The 18,183-nt window shown below is 43.3% G+C and overlaps 1 protein-coding gene across 1 annotated transcript; it reads right to left on the reverse strand.

The window, feature by feature from the left end:
• Positions 1–1,069: 1,069 nt before the first annotated feature.
• LOC308145316 (synaptic vesicle membrane protein VAT-1 homolog) lies at positions 1,070–16,886 on the reverse strand. The gene is made up of 6 exons (XM_080516705.1): positions 16,415–16,886; positions 6,979–7,186; positions 4,683–4,853; positions 4,013–4,102; positions 3,635–3,873; positions 1,070–1,422 (listed from the first exon to the last, which is right to left on the reverse strand). Exons 1-6 carry the CDS (start codon positions 16,751–16,753, stop codon positions 1,207–1,209), a joined length of 1,263 nt encoding a protein of 420 aa, XP_080372831.1. The 5' UTR covers positions 16,754–16,886; the 3' UTR covers positions 1,070–1,206.
• Between the last annotated feature and the right edge of the window lie 1,297 nt (positions 16,887–18,183).

Below are 18,183 nucleotides of genomic sequence, written 5' to 3' on the forward strand. Positions count from 1 at the left end.
TATTATTATTATTATTATTATTATTATTTTAAATGTGTGAATAAACTGTTACTGGGATTTGTCGAGGAAGTGGAATCACAGTCAGAGTCCAGCTCCCAGTGAAGAAATCCACCTCGGGTCTTATCTCATGCCAGGAGAGAAGAAGGAAACCTGGCCAAACTTAACAATACTTGACAAAGTGGCCAAAAGAAAAGAGGAAGACGAGGGAGGGGGGAGGAGGAGGAGGAGGAGGATGATGATGATGATGATGGGGTAAATAACGCATAGAACTGTCTGGAAACTTTGTTGAAAGTTCTCTACTTGGCTGTGAAAGTAGGACAGAGAAGAGAGACGTGAGGGTGGAGGCAGGAATGTGTGGATCGGGCCTTGTGGATGGGAGGAGGAAAAAAAAAAAAAGAGAAAATCTTCCTCTTGTGCTACGATTGCATCACGTCACTGAATCACAGCCCACATCTGGACTGAACATCTGAGCGCCAGTGAAACCCAGTGACAGGACGGCTTCAAACAACACGTCTCCAGAACAACACTGCTAACTGCTCATCTCTTTATTTGTCTTCACGAGGCAACAGCAGCTTCACCACATGACAGAATAAGGCGAGCAAACCTGTTCTCTAAAGCTCCAACGTCAGCTTCTCTTTGGACCGGTGATTTTTAGAAAAGGCGGGAAAGTCCCTGGAATCTCCACAGTGGGACGGCGGGCAGCGCTAATCGCAGGGTTTATTGTCAAACAAACGACAACAACAACACGCCTGGTGCCCTGCGAGTCATGACAGGCGCCAGAAGAGGAAGTCGGTGAAAAGTATTGGGCTTTGATCATTATTACACATTAATATTTGAGCCGTGTGTCACAGGCCATTGAACCGGTCAGGACAAACGTGACTGCTGATTTTCTGTGAAACCGCTCAGAACAACTCCACCACAGAAACGCTTTGAAGAGTTGGAACATATAAAGAAATATATGGAAAATGTTTAGCATCAATACATTTGATATAAAAATGACCCCTCCCCCCCACGTTTTTTTTTCTCTCCATCAAATAACCCGAGTTTCCAACAAAGACACGACACTATCGACATATTGCACAACAAAACTTTATAAACATTTGGAAAATACTGACAAAGGATTTGTGTAATTAGGATTTTTAACTCCGTTATTTGACAAACTGAACAACAGTGAAACTCTGTGAGGAAGTGTGTGAGAACAAACTCTTACTCAATCTTTTCTACTTGAACTTCTACCGTGGCCTCTTCTCCTTCTTCTTCTTCTTCTTTCTTCTGGTCGACGGTCGCGGCTTCACTTTCCTCCACACTTTTCCCCTCCTCGGCTTTGGGCTCCGGTTTCTCTTCCTCCTTCTTGGGTTCGGGGAGGAGGATGACTTTTCCGATGTTTTGGCGCTCGTGCATGCGCTTCATGGCGTCGGTGACCTGAGGAGGAGCGGAGCAGACGTGTACAAGAGCCCGACCTGCTGACACCTGGAACACCACACTCACTTCCTGTTCAACGGATGTGGGCAAAACAATAAGACTGTTGATTTGATTATTCATCACTTTGTACTGATCAAGCTGAGGTGTTATATTATATTATATTATGTGTTCATCTGTGTGTATTTATTATCCCCCGCCGTGGCTGATAGGCCCCGAAGGGGGATCTTGAAACAGTCTCCGTACGTCCGTCCGTTCGAACGTTTCTACCTATATCTCGGCAACCCCTGGGCCCACAGTGACCAAACTTCACATGTGGATACATCTCAGAGGGGGAAGGGATACTATGGTGACCTTGACCTAATTTGCATATTAAGTAGGTCACAGGGTCACGAAGTGCTTAAAAACACATTTTGGGCTCTGGAGGCCTAGGTTTTTGAGCTAGGGCTCTGAAATGTTATACACACATGATACACACTCCAGGGATAACCTCCAGTACACCAAGTGACCTGACCTTGACCTTGAAGATTGGTAGGGTCTGAAGTTTGCTCGTCATGGTTGCACAATACATGTATTTTCATATAAACATTTCTCCTCATTTCTCAGCAGTTCCTGGGCCCACAATCACCAAACTTCATACATGGACACTCCACCTGGGGAGAAGGGGCACCATGGTGACCATGACCTCATTTGTATATCAGGTCACAGGGTCACTAAGTGCATAAAAACACCTTTTGGGCTCTGGAGACGTATTTTGACATAGCTTATGAAGAAGACCTTTCAGATTCTACATAATTATCTACTAGGACCCATGGAACACCCTCTAGTGTACCAAGTGTGCTGCCTTAGAGCTGCTTTGTGAGAAAATATAAAGCCCTCCGGCTGGGGATTAGCCCAGCAACGGCCTTCTTGTTTACTTATTGTTTGTATGCATCTTCCCAACTTTTTGCAAAAACTCTAAACGCGAACTGTGTGAACTCTTCAGGGATGATTTATCACCACCCAGGGGCCGATCCATTACATTTTGGGACGTTAACGGCTAACTGCTTCCTAATTAATCCCCCAAAAACTGCTTGGAAAAACGTCCCATGCAAAGCGGATGAGAGAGGCACCTCATGGGGGAGATCAGCGTCTGTTGCCATGGAGACGCTCCCCGCTCGGTGGTTCACACAGTGATGTGGCTGCCGGACAGGATCGTTAGCATCGATGTGGGCTAATGGCTAACATGCTAACTCGGTTCCGCAAAGAAATGTGGCGTTGGCGAAGTTCTGCGCTCTACCGAGTGTAGATCTAGGCTGTCTGCTTTTCTGGGGCTTGTACGGTTCAGTTGAGCAATTAATCTCCTCTCCATGTTAACAATCACAACAAATCATTTTATATGTGACACCTGATGTGTAATCACTCTTTCAGGTGTCTGGATTTGATCTTAAAAAAATCTGATATTTTTAACATAAATATCTATACTTTCTTCTCTTGATACACTGAGTTCTTACTCCACTGAACCAGTGTCAAGACATTCTATTGTAAGATGCTTTAAAGGGAAATGAAAACGTTTGGGTGCTTTATTTTCTTTTGCTTTTTTCTAACTTCTGATTCAAAACTGATTTATGATCCCCCTTTTTCTTTTTTTTTTTAACTCCAAGAAACAAATATTAATACTTTTAAAATGGAAAAAACTAATTCTAAATCATATTTTTTTGTGTCGAGTTTGCCAAATTAAAATGTCATTTTATAGTTTCACTGTATAATAAAAAACTATAAAAGTAGTTTTCACATCACATGTATTGCAGGGAAATGTTTAACCATTATTTACTGATATCATAACATAATAACATGACAAATTTCACTTTGTAACAGTTGCTATAAATAAATAAATTAAAATAAAAAAATAAAAAATAAAAAATATAGATTAAATTAAAAATAAATAAATAAATAAATAAATTAGAATCAAAGTATTCAAGTATTAAGTATCAAGTATTTTTTATTTTCATTGCCCGTGGATCTTAAGATTCACTAACAATATATTGTGAGGTGACTAAAATCCAGAGTTGAACTATAATTTAACTAACTAACTCACTCACTAACTGGGAAATACACTTGATTGGCGTCTAATTTCTGCTCCAAAGCGTTTGACAGATGTATAATCAAACGAGGGTGAACGCCAGCGCCACAATGACCTTTGCGGTGTAAAGCCCAGAGGCCTGATGAAACCCACCTCCTCGAAGTGGAAGCAGGAGTCGATGCGGGGCTTGATCTTGCCCTGCCTGTAGAGCTCCATGAGGGCACACATGGTCCTGGTGAAGAGCTGCTCGTCGGTGACGTAGCCCAGGTGGAAGCCGCTGATGGCCTTGTTGGCCTGCATGAGCTTCAGGGTGTTGAGGGACAGCTGGTTGTACCAGGTCTTGGCCATGGCCAGCAGGTTCTTCTTCTGGCCCGTCACACAGTTGGCAGCGCCTGAGACGGATTAACCACCATAAAAAAAAAAATTAAAAAAAACCCCAAACTGTTTAAGTAACTCAGTAAAGACAAAAAGAGAAACTTTTTGCTCAGACTTTATTGTATCGTCTTCCATTTCTTGTGCATTTATTCTCACCAAAGACGACCAGCATGCCCATGGGCTTCAACAGGCTGTAGCCTTTCTGGGTGTCTGCCCCCCCCAGAGGGTCCAGGACAATGTCCACGCCTGCAGGGGACACGTATGGATGGAGGGGGGGGGGAGTAAACACACACACGTATAATTAAAAAAAAAATTGATTTCTAAATAATACATTAATTTATATATATATATATAAATAGTTTTTTTCACTGTGAAATAAATAAACAGCAGAGAAAAACACAAGTGAAACCTGACCATAATAACTACATTTAACAAACAGAAATATATCTATACCATCGTTTCCTCTCATGTGAAGCCGTCAAACCAGCTTGTCCACGTTTCTTTACATGTTCCTGATTCAAGTCAAAGTGAGAAAGTCAGCTTCTCCATTCTACAGATGGTCTGCATGGCGTCTAGCCAATCCTCCGTTTCAGGTTTAAAACCTTATTTTAAACCACTTCTTAAACAACTAATGAAACGTCTCAGTGATGCCTTGCTTCCTGCCACCAGCATGACTCTACATTCATATATACATATATACATCTTCCAAGGTCTACATCCTCAATATAAGAACCGGTACGTCAGGAGAAGCAGCAGTTTCAGTCTACGGCGAACTTTAACTGGACAACAACCATCAGCACAAGACGCCAGGAGGGGCTGTTCTCACCCTTGGGGCTGATTTTGCGGATTTCCTCCACGTAGTCTTTGGTCCGGTAGTCGATGGGATGAGTGACGCCGCCCTGGGCGATGGTCTCGTGTTTGGAAGCTGAAGCCGTGCCGAAGACGGTCACGTCCCGCACCGTCCCACACAGCTGGGTGGCCGCCACGCCCACGCCGCCTGCAGGTGTCATGACACACGAGAGGAATCATCGAAAGGATTCGTCGCTTGGAGCTAAAAGAGAATTTAAAAACTAAAAATGGTAAAAGTAAAGTGGGGATAAATAGTTAAAATGACAACAAGTTGGAGACGAAGGAGACAAAACGGAGAAAAAACTCATTTCTAACAGGGAAAAAAAATGTTAATGGGAAAATAAACTGCTTAAAAACAGCCAAAATGATTAAAACAGCTTAAGTGGAATGAAACGTTCACAATCCTGAATGGTAACTTAAACTTCATAAGATACAGCTTTTGGACACATCTCTAAACTATAAACGTCATTTTAAGGGCCGTGGCGGCCTTATTTTAAAGGGGAAACATGCTTTCAGCCTCCCGTTACATTTCACTTGGTGGAAAATGTTTAAAAAAAGGCTGTTTAGATCACAGACCTCAGGCCGTCTCACTACGACGTGAGAGAAGCAAGTTCTCTGTAAATACTATGATTCACAATCCTCATTTCTGCTCTCGTGGTCTAAAATATCTTCTTGAGCCATGTTGTTTGTGACGTCCGGCAGGACAGAGAGGATTTACACCATGAGCCTTCACAGGAGCACAAACCACACGTATCACTAAAAACATCAGTTAATGTTTGACGGGAGGATAAACAGAGTCGCTGCACCGACTCCACTCAGTCTGCAGGGTTCAGGGTGTCGGGGGACAGACGGGGTGTTTTCATTGGTCTGCCTTCGTCTTCGGAGACGGAACACCTTCTAATGGGAGGAAGTCGCTTGAAACAAATCAGAAAGGCAAATATTCGTCAGTTCTGCTGTGCAGGTTTTCACCACCAGGTGGTGTGTTGAGTCTGTCAAAGACCCACGCAGGGGGAATAACACAGTGGGGTCGTTTACAAATGCAATTTTCCCCCTGGAGCCAATCTTCAAACTCACCACAGGGAACCAGGTAGGTTTATAAGGACGGGCTCAACATCGCCCTCCAATGTACAACATGGGTATGACAGATGTTCTACACAGGCCACACGTGAGCCGGGGAGCATCTGGTTGTTTGGCAACAACATTAAATCACTATAAAACCTTAATCCATTGACAAATAGAGCAAGCAATACTACATGATCATTATTGTGTTGAGAAATGTGAGCTTTCCACCACGACTGCCACATTTTGCAATAGGTGTATAATTTCCTCTGTTTTGCCACTAGACTGGTCTTAACGTCTCTTAACGCCGTTTCACCATCCGTCTGAAATGACTGTGGTCGTCACACATGTCAGGGGAGAAACAAGGGCGGGTATCTCATGCAGGAAGGAACGGTCCTTCACAATAAAACCTTTTAAAACTAAATCTTTGCAAAAAAAAAAAAAAGATCAAATTACAATATCAATGAAAAAAATAAATAAATCCAGAGCTTTAAATGAATCACATGTTTTTCACAGTTTGTACACACACACACACACACACACACACACACACACACACACACACACACACACACACACACACACACACACACACACACACACACACACACACACACACACACACACACACACACACACACACACACACACACACACAGGCCTCTGTAGATAGAGAATTATCAGCTCATCAGTGTGGGAGTCCTCCTCCAGCATGTCAGGTGTTGTCAAAGCAACCGCGTGTAGTAATGATCCTCTGTGGCATTTTATGAATAAGCCCCCCCCCCCCCCCACACACACACACACACACACACTCTCGGCTGATCATTTTTCTGCACAGAAATGCATCTGCATCCGGGGAAGTGATTAGCGATCCGGAGCCGCTGAGCGACTCTGCTCACGTTGCCCAGGAGACGGTGGGAGCTCATTTGTTGGACTTTATTATTGGGTAGAAATTAACTGCAGGTGGGGGGGCCGTCTCAGACCGGCTAATAGCCAGAACATTATACTCCTCTCACACTACGGCGACACGTCGTTCTACCCGTCTGATCAATAAACCGCGTGAGACCAAGGAAATAAAATCTTAAATGAAACATCGAAATACAACAAACAAGTAAATAGTTTTCATCCCTCCATCTGACTGTATTTGGACCGAACCGGGAAATGAAGTATTTGATAAAAGAACACAAAGGTGTGTGTGTGTGTGTGTGTCTGACCTGCCGCCATGTGTACCAGCACACTCTTGCCCGGCCTGAGGTTTGCCATCTCGAACAGCATCATGTAGGCTGTCATGTAGTTGATGGGCAGGGCGGCGCCCTCCTCGAAGCTCATCTGCTCCGGCATGGGGAAGGTCCGCCCCGCCGCCACCACCACCAGCTCCTGCCACATGCCGCTGCGGCCCAGGACGATGACCCGCTCACCCACCTGGAGGACACAGGAAGAGTTAGTGACAAAATACACTTTAAATGCTCCATTCTAATGCATTGTGTACTACTACATACTACTACATACTACTAAATACTACTGCATACTTCTAAATACCACTAAATACTACTACATAGTAACATGTGATCGATTGTGGGACCAGTTGATACTGAACGAACAAAAACACCAAATATGTTATGGAAGAAACATAGTTATTTAACTGAACCAATATAGAGACGTATACTATATATATATACATATATGCACATGTATAACATACATACAAAGAAGTATACGGAGTTAAAACAAAATAAAATGTTAGTTCAGGGGTTAGACCGTTAAAATATTGCTAAAATAACATTTAAATTAACAATTTTTTCTTTGTTGTGGCGCACCAAGTGTACGTGATGAAACTGTCTATAATCAAACAATTACTACTCAAAATGACTACAGTTTATCTCAATATAGTCAATTTTAATGAAACATGTTGCAAAATACATTGAAATGTCAAAAAAACAAAAAAAAAACAAACACTCCTATAAATCCTACATAACCACCTTGCTTGGTTAAAAATGGTTAAAACAGTTTGGACAAACCTGCTATAGGTAATGAACCAGTGTTTATGAGCAGAACGTTTCAAATAATACAAGACAGACAGAAATGGATTACAACACAGCTGCGGTCATTTCAGCTCAATTTAGCAGAACTATGTTTCAATTGAAGACCAGCTGTTCTTGTGCACTAGGTGGCGCTGGTCTCATTACAAAAACCACCAACAGCACCAACGAGCATAAAGAAAAATACATCGTTTTCATGTTTCTGCTGTTTTTTTTCCTGAAATCGTTGTCATATAAATGGTGTGAGTGGCTCAATACTCCACCTTCAGGCACAATCTAGTATTGCAATAATAAACAAGATGCTGCTGATTGGATACGTTTCCCACTTTAGTGAGTGGAGACGCAAAACATCACGAAACTGTCTTTAGGATGACAATGTTAGAGCCGTTTAGTCTTAATTGGCTCTCGTTTTAGATTATACAGTAAGTAATACATAAATAATCATTATCACACCTTTAAACGCCAGGAATTGATGATGCCAAACTAAAGTTTCCACGCCGCTCCAGAGAAAGTCAATGAACATGAGAAAGGTGTGGTTTCATATGATCCACAGATCTGACAAGCAAAAACTTTATCCAGTTTGTAGGATTGAGTTTAATTATATTAAGAGAAGCTTTCAGATCTCTTCACACTTGTCTCGGTTAAACACCATTTAAAGAGAAGGAAGATGGAGTTCTTGTCATTTAAATTAAAAACAAGACTCTTAAAAGCTTCAGAGAGGAGAGTAAACACAAGACGGGAGAGTTTCATCTGGAGAACACTTTCCCCGTTTCTCTGAAATCATATTTCCCTCTGTTAAAACATGTACTATAAGAACTATTTGGTGTAAAAACTGAGTGACGTCTAATGTGACCTTGGACTAGTTGACCAAAACATCATCAAGGTCAAGAAATTTTTTTAAACATTTCTTGATTGTTTCTCCATCAGAGTCTAAACGACTTCTGGTTCCTGCGCTCATGGAACTTCAATTAGATCTGGATTCATTAAACGCAAAGAGGAAAAGGGTCAGTAACAAGTAATCTTTTGACCAAATTAAAACATTAAAATCTTCTGTCTGTGTCAATTTTAGCTTCATTTAATTCAAATAAACTCTAATAAACTCCCCCCGGCTGTCAGATGTAGAACACCTGACACATCTGGATCTATACAGTTCTGGAAATTTGCTAAATCTGCTAAACTGGATTAACATGAAGCCATTTTAAAACGTCTTGTGGATGTGCCTTAAATGGGAATTAAAAACTAACTCCCATGTGTGCGTCCAAACTAAAACCACACCAGCCTCCTGCTGCACGTGGAAAAGCTGCCGTCACTGCTGTGAGCTCAGATCCTGTGAATTCCAGAGACTCCAGGTTACTGAAAGTATCGCCGACATCGTGTAACAACAACCCCCCCCCCCCCCCCCCCACACACACACACACACACACACACAGAACCAAAAAAAAAGTGAAGAACACAGGAAAGAATTTCGACTTTATCATGAATGTGGCGGCCCTTCCTGTCAAAACAGCTTCAAGACCACTAGGCCACGCCCACTTCCTGCTGCACACAGCCCAATGACAATGAGCCGATCTCACACACACACACACACACACACACACACACACACACACACACACACACACACACACACACACACACACACACACACACACACACACACACACACACACACACACACACACACACACACACACACACACACACACACACACACACACACACAGGTTTAAAAACAAACATGTAGCTGATGTTACAGGTCAATATCTCCAGTCGCTCCAATCGTGGCGAGTTGCTGCACATGACGCTTCCACATCTGGTGACTTGGTTCTTTTTATGGACGGATCACATTTCTCAACCCTCGGACTTGTGAAACACTAAAAGCTCGCAGGATGACCCCCACCCCCCCCCCCCTCCCCTCCAAAAAACAAAAAAATGCTTGACAGTGTTAAAAAAAGGCTGAGCTCAGTTCCTGGATCAGTGACAGAAAGTGAAGCAAGAAACACGTTCTGCCTGACGTGTTTCCCTGTAGACAAATATGAACGTTTGGCTTTTGAGTCAAAACATTAGTCCATATTCTGCTAGGATTTGGTAGTTTTATTTTGAAATGTCACCACAGTAACAATCCAACATCATCATCATGTCCACTAGAATGTGTGTGTTCTCGCCATTTCAGTGTTGATAGTGTTGCTCTCTGCAAGCGTGTGTGTGTGCGGTTTCATTACCACAGAATTAAACAGCACCCACTAGTGGCCAGACATGACAACTACATCGTTTTCAGCGTTTGTTGTTTCCATTGAAAACTTTTCTGAATTTTTACAAATTTATGAAAGTGAAATCTGCAGCACTCCTGTGCTTTAAGAAGCAATACATATTTTCCTACATTAATGTGAAGAGAACAACGTTTCCACAGGGAATGCAGATGCACCTGTTTTTATTTTTTCTTACATTTAAAGAAAAAATATCTGCTGCAAACAGAGTGGATGTTTTTAGGAGATGTTACAGCGCGCCTGAGAATCTCAATTTAAAAAAAGTTTATTTTTCTTTAAACTTTTTCAGGAATTGGGGAAAAAGATATTTAATGATTGTGTATGAATCGTGTCATCCACGAGGTGAATGATCAGTATTATGGTGGAGTACTTCTTCTGGGTTTTCTTAGAAAGAAGATGGTAAGCTGCAGCTTTATTTAAACTTTTTTAAGTCGTCGTTTTGTATTTTTTTTACTGAGAAGACTCGATACAGATCATTTAAGTTAATTTCCTGCGCTCAGGAGAAACACTGGCAGCCTGTCAGGAGACCAGAGATGGAGGATGTGGCTCAATGTGGCTGAGGACAAGAGTCCATCAGTGACTTGACCACTGCATTCACTCACATGACAAAACAGTAAATGCTGAAACTGCCGACTCAGCAAACCACCTCCTGATGGAGGAGCAGAGAAGAGCTGAAGGTCCCTCCTATCTCCTTTCAGTGCTAGGAGGCTTCCTAAAGGTGTTAGGAGGCTTCCTAAAGGAGTTAAGGAAAGGTGTTAGGAATCTTCCTAAAGGAGTTAAGGAAAGGTGTTAGGAGGCTTCCTAAAGGAGTTAAGGAAAGGTGTTAGGAGGTTTCCTAAAGGAGTTAAGGAAAGGTGTTAAGGAGTTAAGGAAAGGTGCTAGGAGGCTTCCTAAAGGAGTTAAGGAAAGGTGTTAGGAGGCTTCCTAAAGGAGCTAAGGAAAGGTGTTAGGAGGTTTCCTAAAGGAGTTAAGGAAAGGTGTTAGGAGGCTTCCTAAAGGAGTTAAGGAAAGGTGTTAGGAGGCTTCCTAAAGGAGTTAAAGAAAGGTGTTAGGAGGCTTCCTAAAGGAGTTAAGGAAAGGTGTTAGGAGGCTTCCTAAAGGAGCTAAGGAAAGGTGTTAGGAGGTTTCCTAAAGGAGTTAAGGAAAGGTGTTAGGAGGCTTCCTAAAGGAGTTAAGGAAAGGTGTTAGGAGGCTTCCTAAAGGAGTTAAGGAAAGGTGTTAGGAGGTTTCCTAAAGGAGTTAAGGAAAGGTGTTAAGGAGTTAAGGAAAGGTGTTAGGAGGCTTCCTAAAGGAGCTAAGGAAAGGTGTTAGGAAGCTTCCTAAAGGAGTTAAGGAAAGGTGTTAGGAGGCTTCCTAAAGGAGTTAAGGAAAGGTGTTAGGAGGCTTCCTAAAGGAGTTAAGGAAAGGTGTAGTGACAGTCAGAGCACACTTCCACTAGGTGGCGTAAAAACACTCAGACAGCAGTGAAGGTTCATGTCGTGGTGAAAAAAGTCCAAGTTTTTGAAAATGTATCAGAAAAAGAGAGTTTCTGTCGCTTCCTGCGGCTCCAAACCTGATGTGATGTCAAATATCAGCAGGTCTGAATGTTAATCAAAGGAAAAGAGGAACTGAAGGCAAAATGACTGCAGGTGAATAAAGAACCAATCAAACACAAAACCTGGACTTTACTGTGTTTTGTTCTACAACATCCAGAACATTCCTGCTGGGATCTGGGTTCTAGCTCATTTAAACTCCTTACAGGCACATTCCTGTTTTGGTGACTTACATGATCTGCTGATGAGCAGCTCCCCTTATGTCGCTGCAATGACCCCCCCCCCCCTAGGAGAAATATCGACAAGCAATTTGGAGCTGAGCAAGAACAGCACATTCCCCTCAGGGAGGACAGGAGACGTTACAGGTTTGACTTCAGACTGCAGGCAGAAGGAGACACGGAGACGTCGCAGAGACGAAGACAAAACAAGACATGAAGAGGTTTGTACTCCTCGATGGTGTTTTGTTTCAGGCAAAATCCTAATTAGAGAAGAGATGCGCGAGGAAGTGATGGAAAATGCAATAAATTAAAATGTCAAATGTTTCCCTCTTAATTGCTTTCAAGCGTCACGTAGCAAACAACAATATGCCTGTGAATTTCCTCAGAAATCACCTCAGTGCAGGAGAAATGTCACATCTTTCTGGAGGTAATTACTTGGTTGTTTTTTTAAGATGAAACCGTTTTAAACATAAAAAGGCACATTTATAAAATCTGCCCTACAAACATGTTGGAATGTGTAAGAAGCTGTAAAGTCCCCCCCCCCCCCCCCCCGCTTCATGAGAGCGCCGCCCTGCAGGCCTCGTCTGCAGCCACACGGCTCCACGATACAACAGGGTTAGTGTCTTAGTGTCTGCAAACTCTCTGGCAGGGCATGTTGTTATTGTCTGCGGCTCTGCGCTCCCATTGGTCCCCCAGAAGCCACGCCCACATTCACTCCCACGTCCACTTGAGCTCCCAAACCTTCACATTATCAGTACTTAGAGGGATTAGAGCCACACCTGGACGCTAAAGAAATCTTTACTGCTCTTCCCCCTAAAGAGAAAGAGTCCTCTCCAAAGATGGCCAGAAGGATGGATGGAGGTACGAGAGTGGAGGAGGAGAGGAATTCCATCCTGACGAGGAGGAGGAAGCTTCAGTGACGTTAGAAAACACACATGAGGTCGTCTCAGGGTGCGACTTCTCCACTTTCTTATCTGTGATGTAAAGAAGACTGATGACAGGACCACGAGCTCACGTCTGGAAACGTCTACGCATCAATCCTGTCAGTTCATGAATTCTATGTTTGTTTTTATTTTTCCCTTGCAGACCTCCAGTGAGCTTCCACTGGAAACTTCTCATCAGTTCCATCATTTTTTTGCATAATTCATGCACGTCAAGTCATAATCATTGTTGTATGTGTGAAATTGTGGAAAATAAATTAATAAATAAGTACATCAAATTAAATCAAATTAAAAAAATACTAAAATACAAAAAAATACTAAAATACTACATTTAATTAAATAATGTATTTTATTTAATTAAATAATTTGTTTTATTTATAAAATATTTATTTTATTTATAAATTAAACTACATTAAATTAAATTAAAATATAAAATATAAAATATAAAATATAAAAAATTAAATTAAATTAAATAAACCGTCACCAGCGTGAAAGCCTTCAGCTATAGATATTAAAGTACCTTCTTGTGGTTTTCTTTCACGATTGTGCCATTCTGGGGGCGTTTGTGTTAGAAAACTTTGGTTCCATTCACGCCTCACGTCTTGACGCTAAATTCCAATTTTTTTTTCTTCACATTACATACTGTGTAGAAATCATGCAAAAGCCGTAAAACTAGTATATGTGTAATAAAGAACACATCATAAATGCACGAAATAAACAAAGGGTTTGGCTCCCCAATAGGGGGATAGCTCCATATCTGGCAACGCTGGTCAGATTCATTTCCAAGTGGTTGTTAAATACGAGTCGACAAAATCTAGACAACATGAGGAGGGAAAGAAGAGATGGAGGATGTGGCTCAGGGAAAGAAGAGGGAGAATGAGGTGGGGAAAAAGAGAGCACAGCTTTTATTCTGGCGGAGCCGTTTCAAACCTTCATTTGCCAGCTCTTCACCACAAAACTCTTCATTTTGTCCATCGCTTCACTGAAGCCTCCTTCTATACACTCTCTTTCTACACTCTTCTCTTTTTGACAGACTCTTTCTCTTTCTCATCTTTCCCGGACGCAAAGACGTTTTTTTTTCTGTGTTTATTTTAATATCGGATTTTACCTTCGCCATCGAACGTCTGTGCGTATGTGTTTATTTATTTGTTAGTTTGACCTCAGGGAGATCAAAGGAGATATGGACATTTCCAGGGATGATTCGTCTTCATCCAAGGACGGTCCCATTAGATATTGAGAGCATTTGGGTCAAAGGTCAAAGGTCAGGGTCACAAAAAGGTCAAAAACGTATTTTTGTGTCAAACAGTGAAACCTGAAGAAATTCAAACGACCATGACAGATGATGGAGGGAGTGGATCAAATAACCTTGTAATCCATCCGTTTCCATGGTGACAAATATAGAGCTGGCAAACATGCGCTCTACCGAGAGTAGCGCTAGTTAAATTTCCTGTGCGTTGCAAAAAGAGTAAAGGCGTGTTTCAGGTCCCTACGATATGATTCTGCAAATACAATAAGTATTGTTAAACAACCGTCCCACTACTGAAGAAGCAGGTTCTTTACATTTACACAAAAAGCTAATTCAGCTACTGAACCCAGTGTCTCGGCTCCAAATGTCCCGTTACTCTTACAGGATGAGTTGTTTTTTTTCTTTCTTTCTCCATCCTCCATTCTGGAGTTCTGTTGTTTTGATGCATCGGGTGCAAGAAACACCCTTCAGGTACATTTGGAACACAAACCCTCTGCAGCGGAGTTGCTATGAGTCACTTAGGTTTTATCCTTCATGTGCTGTTGTGAAAATAAACAGGATCCCCTCACATCAACACATCATCATGTGAGGCGTCAGGCTGCAACTGCAGGGGACAAGTGAGCTTCCAACAGACCAGAAATGGACAGTTTACGCTATTTTTTATCAATTCAAGGTCGCAGAAAAAGAGAAACTCTCCCAAATCTGTGCAGAGATTGTCTTCAACTTTCTCAACCAGGATTTCAGCCACTGAATATCTTCAGGGAGTTTCATTCAAACAGAAATGCAGTAATATTGTGCAGAACAAAGAAAAGCAAAGTGTTTCTATTAATACACAAATGTTCCAAGACTTTCTTTTATGTATTTTCTACTATAATTGTGGTCAACAGCACAGAGAGGAACCTTCCATAACGCTTCATCCTCTGCAGGCTGGCGGGACGCCGGCTGCAATCCTACTTAACTATGGGTGAGGCTGGGGGACACTGGGGGACACACTGGGGGACACACTGTGAGACACACTGGGGGACACACTGGGAGACGCACTGGGAGACGCACTAGGAGACACACTGGGGGACACACTGGGGGACACACTGGGGGACACACTGGGAGACACACTGGGAGACATACTGGGAGACACACTGCGAGACACACTGCGAGACATACTGGGAGACACACTGGGAGACATACTGGGAGACATACTGGGAGACATACTGGGAGACACACTGGGAGACACACTGGGAGTCACACTGGGAGACACACTGGGAGTCACACTGGGGGACATACTGGGGGACATACTGGGGACACACTGGGGACACACTGGGAGACACACTGGGGGACATACTGGGAGACACACTGGGAGACACACTGGGGACATACTGGGAGATACACTGTGAGACACACTGGGGGACATACTGGGAGACACACTGGGAGACACACTGGGAGACACACTGGGAGACACACTGGGAGACACACTGGGAGACATACTGGGAGACACACTGGGGGACATACTGGGAGACACACTGTGAGACACACTGTGAGACATACTGTGAGACATACTGGGAGACACACTGGGGGACACACTGGGGGACACACTGGGGGACATACTGGGAGACACACTGGGGGACATACTGGGAGACATACTGGGACACAGAGTGCCAGTCCATCACATGAAACACTGAAGTCCCGTCCACACAAGCTAAAACAATCTTTTTTTCCCCTCGTTCTTAAAAAGTTTCCCGTCCACACAGGAAACATCCGTTCCCTGTGAAAACGACTCAAAACCAACACACCTGTAGGTGGCGCTGGAACACTACCACAGAAAAACACTAAAACTGGAGAAGTCGACAATCTAATATGTCTGCTTATATAATCAAACAGCATCAGTAGATTCTGCAGCTGCACCTGGAGCAGGCGCTCCACCATTGTTGTTGTTGTTGTTGTTGTTGTTGTTAAGTGGCGTGGGGGGCATCATCAGGTCAGAGGTAGAGTGATGTCACCATCGCTTTCAGCAAATATGTCTCTGGTGGCAAAACATTTCTCCACTCTCGAGTGCGTTAAATTAAAATTTTTTAAAAAGAGTTCAGGCTCCTAAAGCGCTGTGCCATGTGGATGATGGGCCAAAAACAATGTGACATGTGAAATGGTGTTGCCATGGAAACAAGGCCACACTCAATCACAGGTCACTAATGAACAGGTTGTTGGACTGTGGGAGCAAAGAGGAGAACATGCAAACGTCCCGGACCACCGTGAGGCGGCAGGGCTTTTACTGCACCCCTTCACTACTTTTATTATGAAATTCTGAAAATACACCGTGTTTGTAAACGTTCGAGAGGAATGAGAGCAGAGAAACTTTGTACACAAAAAGTTTTCAACAGTGTGTGTGTGTGTGTGTGTGTGTGTGTGCACTCACCCTCCTGTCCTTGACGTCCTCAGCCACGGCCTCCACCGCCCCGGCCCCCTCCATGCCCATGGTGACGGGCGGGGGGGGCAGCAGCTCGTACAGCCCCTGTCTGCCCAGCAGCTCGGCGAAGTTCAGCCCGCACGCCTTGACGCGCACGAGCACCTCTCCGGGCTTCAGCCGCGGCTGCGCCTGCGTCTTCACCTGCAGCCGCACCTTGTCGTACCCGCCGTACCCGGTGAGGACCAGGGCCCGGACGGACACCGGCTCCTCCTGCGGCGCGCCGGAGGCTGCGGGCGGCTCTCCTCCATCGGGCGCCTGCTGCTGGGCTGGAGCCTCTTCACCAGACATGCTGTCCACTGGGGCGACGGTGCGTCAACTGTCTGAAGAACTACTCACCAACTCTGCAAACCACCGACACTTCGGACGGGCTCCGGCTGGAGGAGGGTTTTAAATGAGATGCTGCTCAGCGCAGAGAGCAGAGGAGGAGTGTGTGCGTGTGTGTGACTGGTTTCCTGTCTGTGCTTTACGCTCAACAAGTGATCCGAGTCAAGACGCACGCAAAAACACACGTTCACATGTGGATCTTCACAATAAAACACTAAAACACTGAGGCTTCCAGTTCAGGGTTGTTGTTTTTTGTTTGTTTGTTTGTTTTTTGGCGGCGAATCCCTGAAGATTTCACAAAGTTCAAGCTAAAGAAACTTTTTTTTTTTAATTACGCACGAGAATAATTTTCAAAATTACTCTTGGATAAAAAGAAATAATGACTAATATGGGCAAACGCTACAATCACTAGAATTTCTAAAATGAACAAAAGCATGAAAATGGAAAAAAAAAACAACAACAATCAAACAAGTAAAAACTAGTAAGAAAAGAGATAAAATGGCTAAAAATGTCCTTTTTTCCTTAAGACTGTGTTTTGGTTAAAGTTCATCGTTTGTGGGCTCTCATTTGTCATTGCTAAGCTTTGTACATATGAATATTTTAAATTACTTATTCGATTTCTATCCTCTCCTATTTGATATTCTACTTCCTTTCTATGTATTCTGTGTGGAGCAATGCTTAAAGGAATTTTGAAGTATATGTTGTGTTGTAAAAAAGTTGGAAAAGAAGGATGAAACCTCTATTTACTCATTTAGAAGGTGAAACATGTTTTGTGCCTCCGGTTTAATTTGATGTGAGAGAAAATCACAAAAATGTGTCTGGGTCGTTTGGTCATAAAGATAACAGACCGTTTGTCTAAAACGTCACTGTTTATCACTTGAATATGTGTTCACTTTAGTGTTTTTCAAGGTTTGTATGAGCAGCAGCACACAAATGTCCAAAAGTAGAAGTGAAGCAAGAAGTTAAAGACACAAACAAAAAACAAAGTGCTTATTGTGGTTTGTACAAACAACAGAACAGGAGAGGAACGCCATCAATACCAGAGGGTGGATGCAATTTGCGCATGCGCACTGGATTTCTCTGTGGGACTTGATGTGATTCAACTCCAAAAAACGCAAAAGGTATTTTATTTTGGATGACGAGTCGACTTCATTTCCGCCTCCCTCCGGCCTCGCTGCGGCTGACCTGACGCTCCACCAGTGAGCGCTTCGTTCCTCTAACGGAGGAAAAGCTGCGGAAAGTGACCCAGGGAGCGGCGGAGAGCCTCAAACCGTGGAACCTGGAGTTCCTGGGAGGAGAGGAGGAGGAGGAGGAGGAGGAGGAGGAGGAGGAGGAGGAGGAGGAGGAGGAGAGGAGGAGCGGGAGTGTCTGAGGTCACAGCTGCAGGAAAAACA

The sequence above is a fragment of the Blennius ocellaris genome (genome assembly GCF_963422515.1).
Source record: "Blennius ocellaris genome assembly, chromosome: 21".
Taxonomy (NCBI): domain Eukaryota; kingdom Metazoa; phylum Chordata; class Actinopteri; order Blenniiformes; family Blenniidae; genus Blennius; species Blennius ocellaris.

Bases quoted from the DNA above. Each gene is read 5' to 3' on its own strand.
- LOC308145316 (XM_080516705.1), bottom strand. From the start codon at position 16,753: ATGTCTGGTGAAGAGGCTCCAGCCCAGCAGCAGGCGCCCGATGGAGGA. The intron at 4,854-6,978 runs GTCAGACACACA...TGACACCTGCAG, and splicing joins GCTGGTACACATGGCGGCAG to GCGGCGTGGGCGTGGCGGCC. The intron at 4,103-4,682 runs GTGAGAACAGCC...TGTCCCCTGCAG, and splicing joins CCGCAAAATCAGCCCCAAGG to GCGTGGACATTGTCCTGGAC.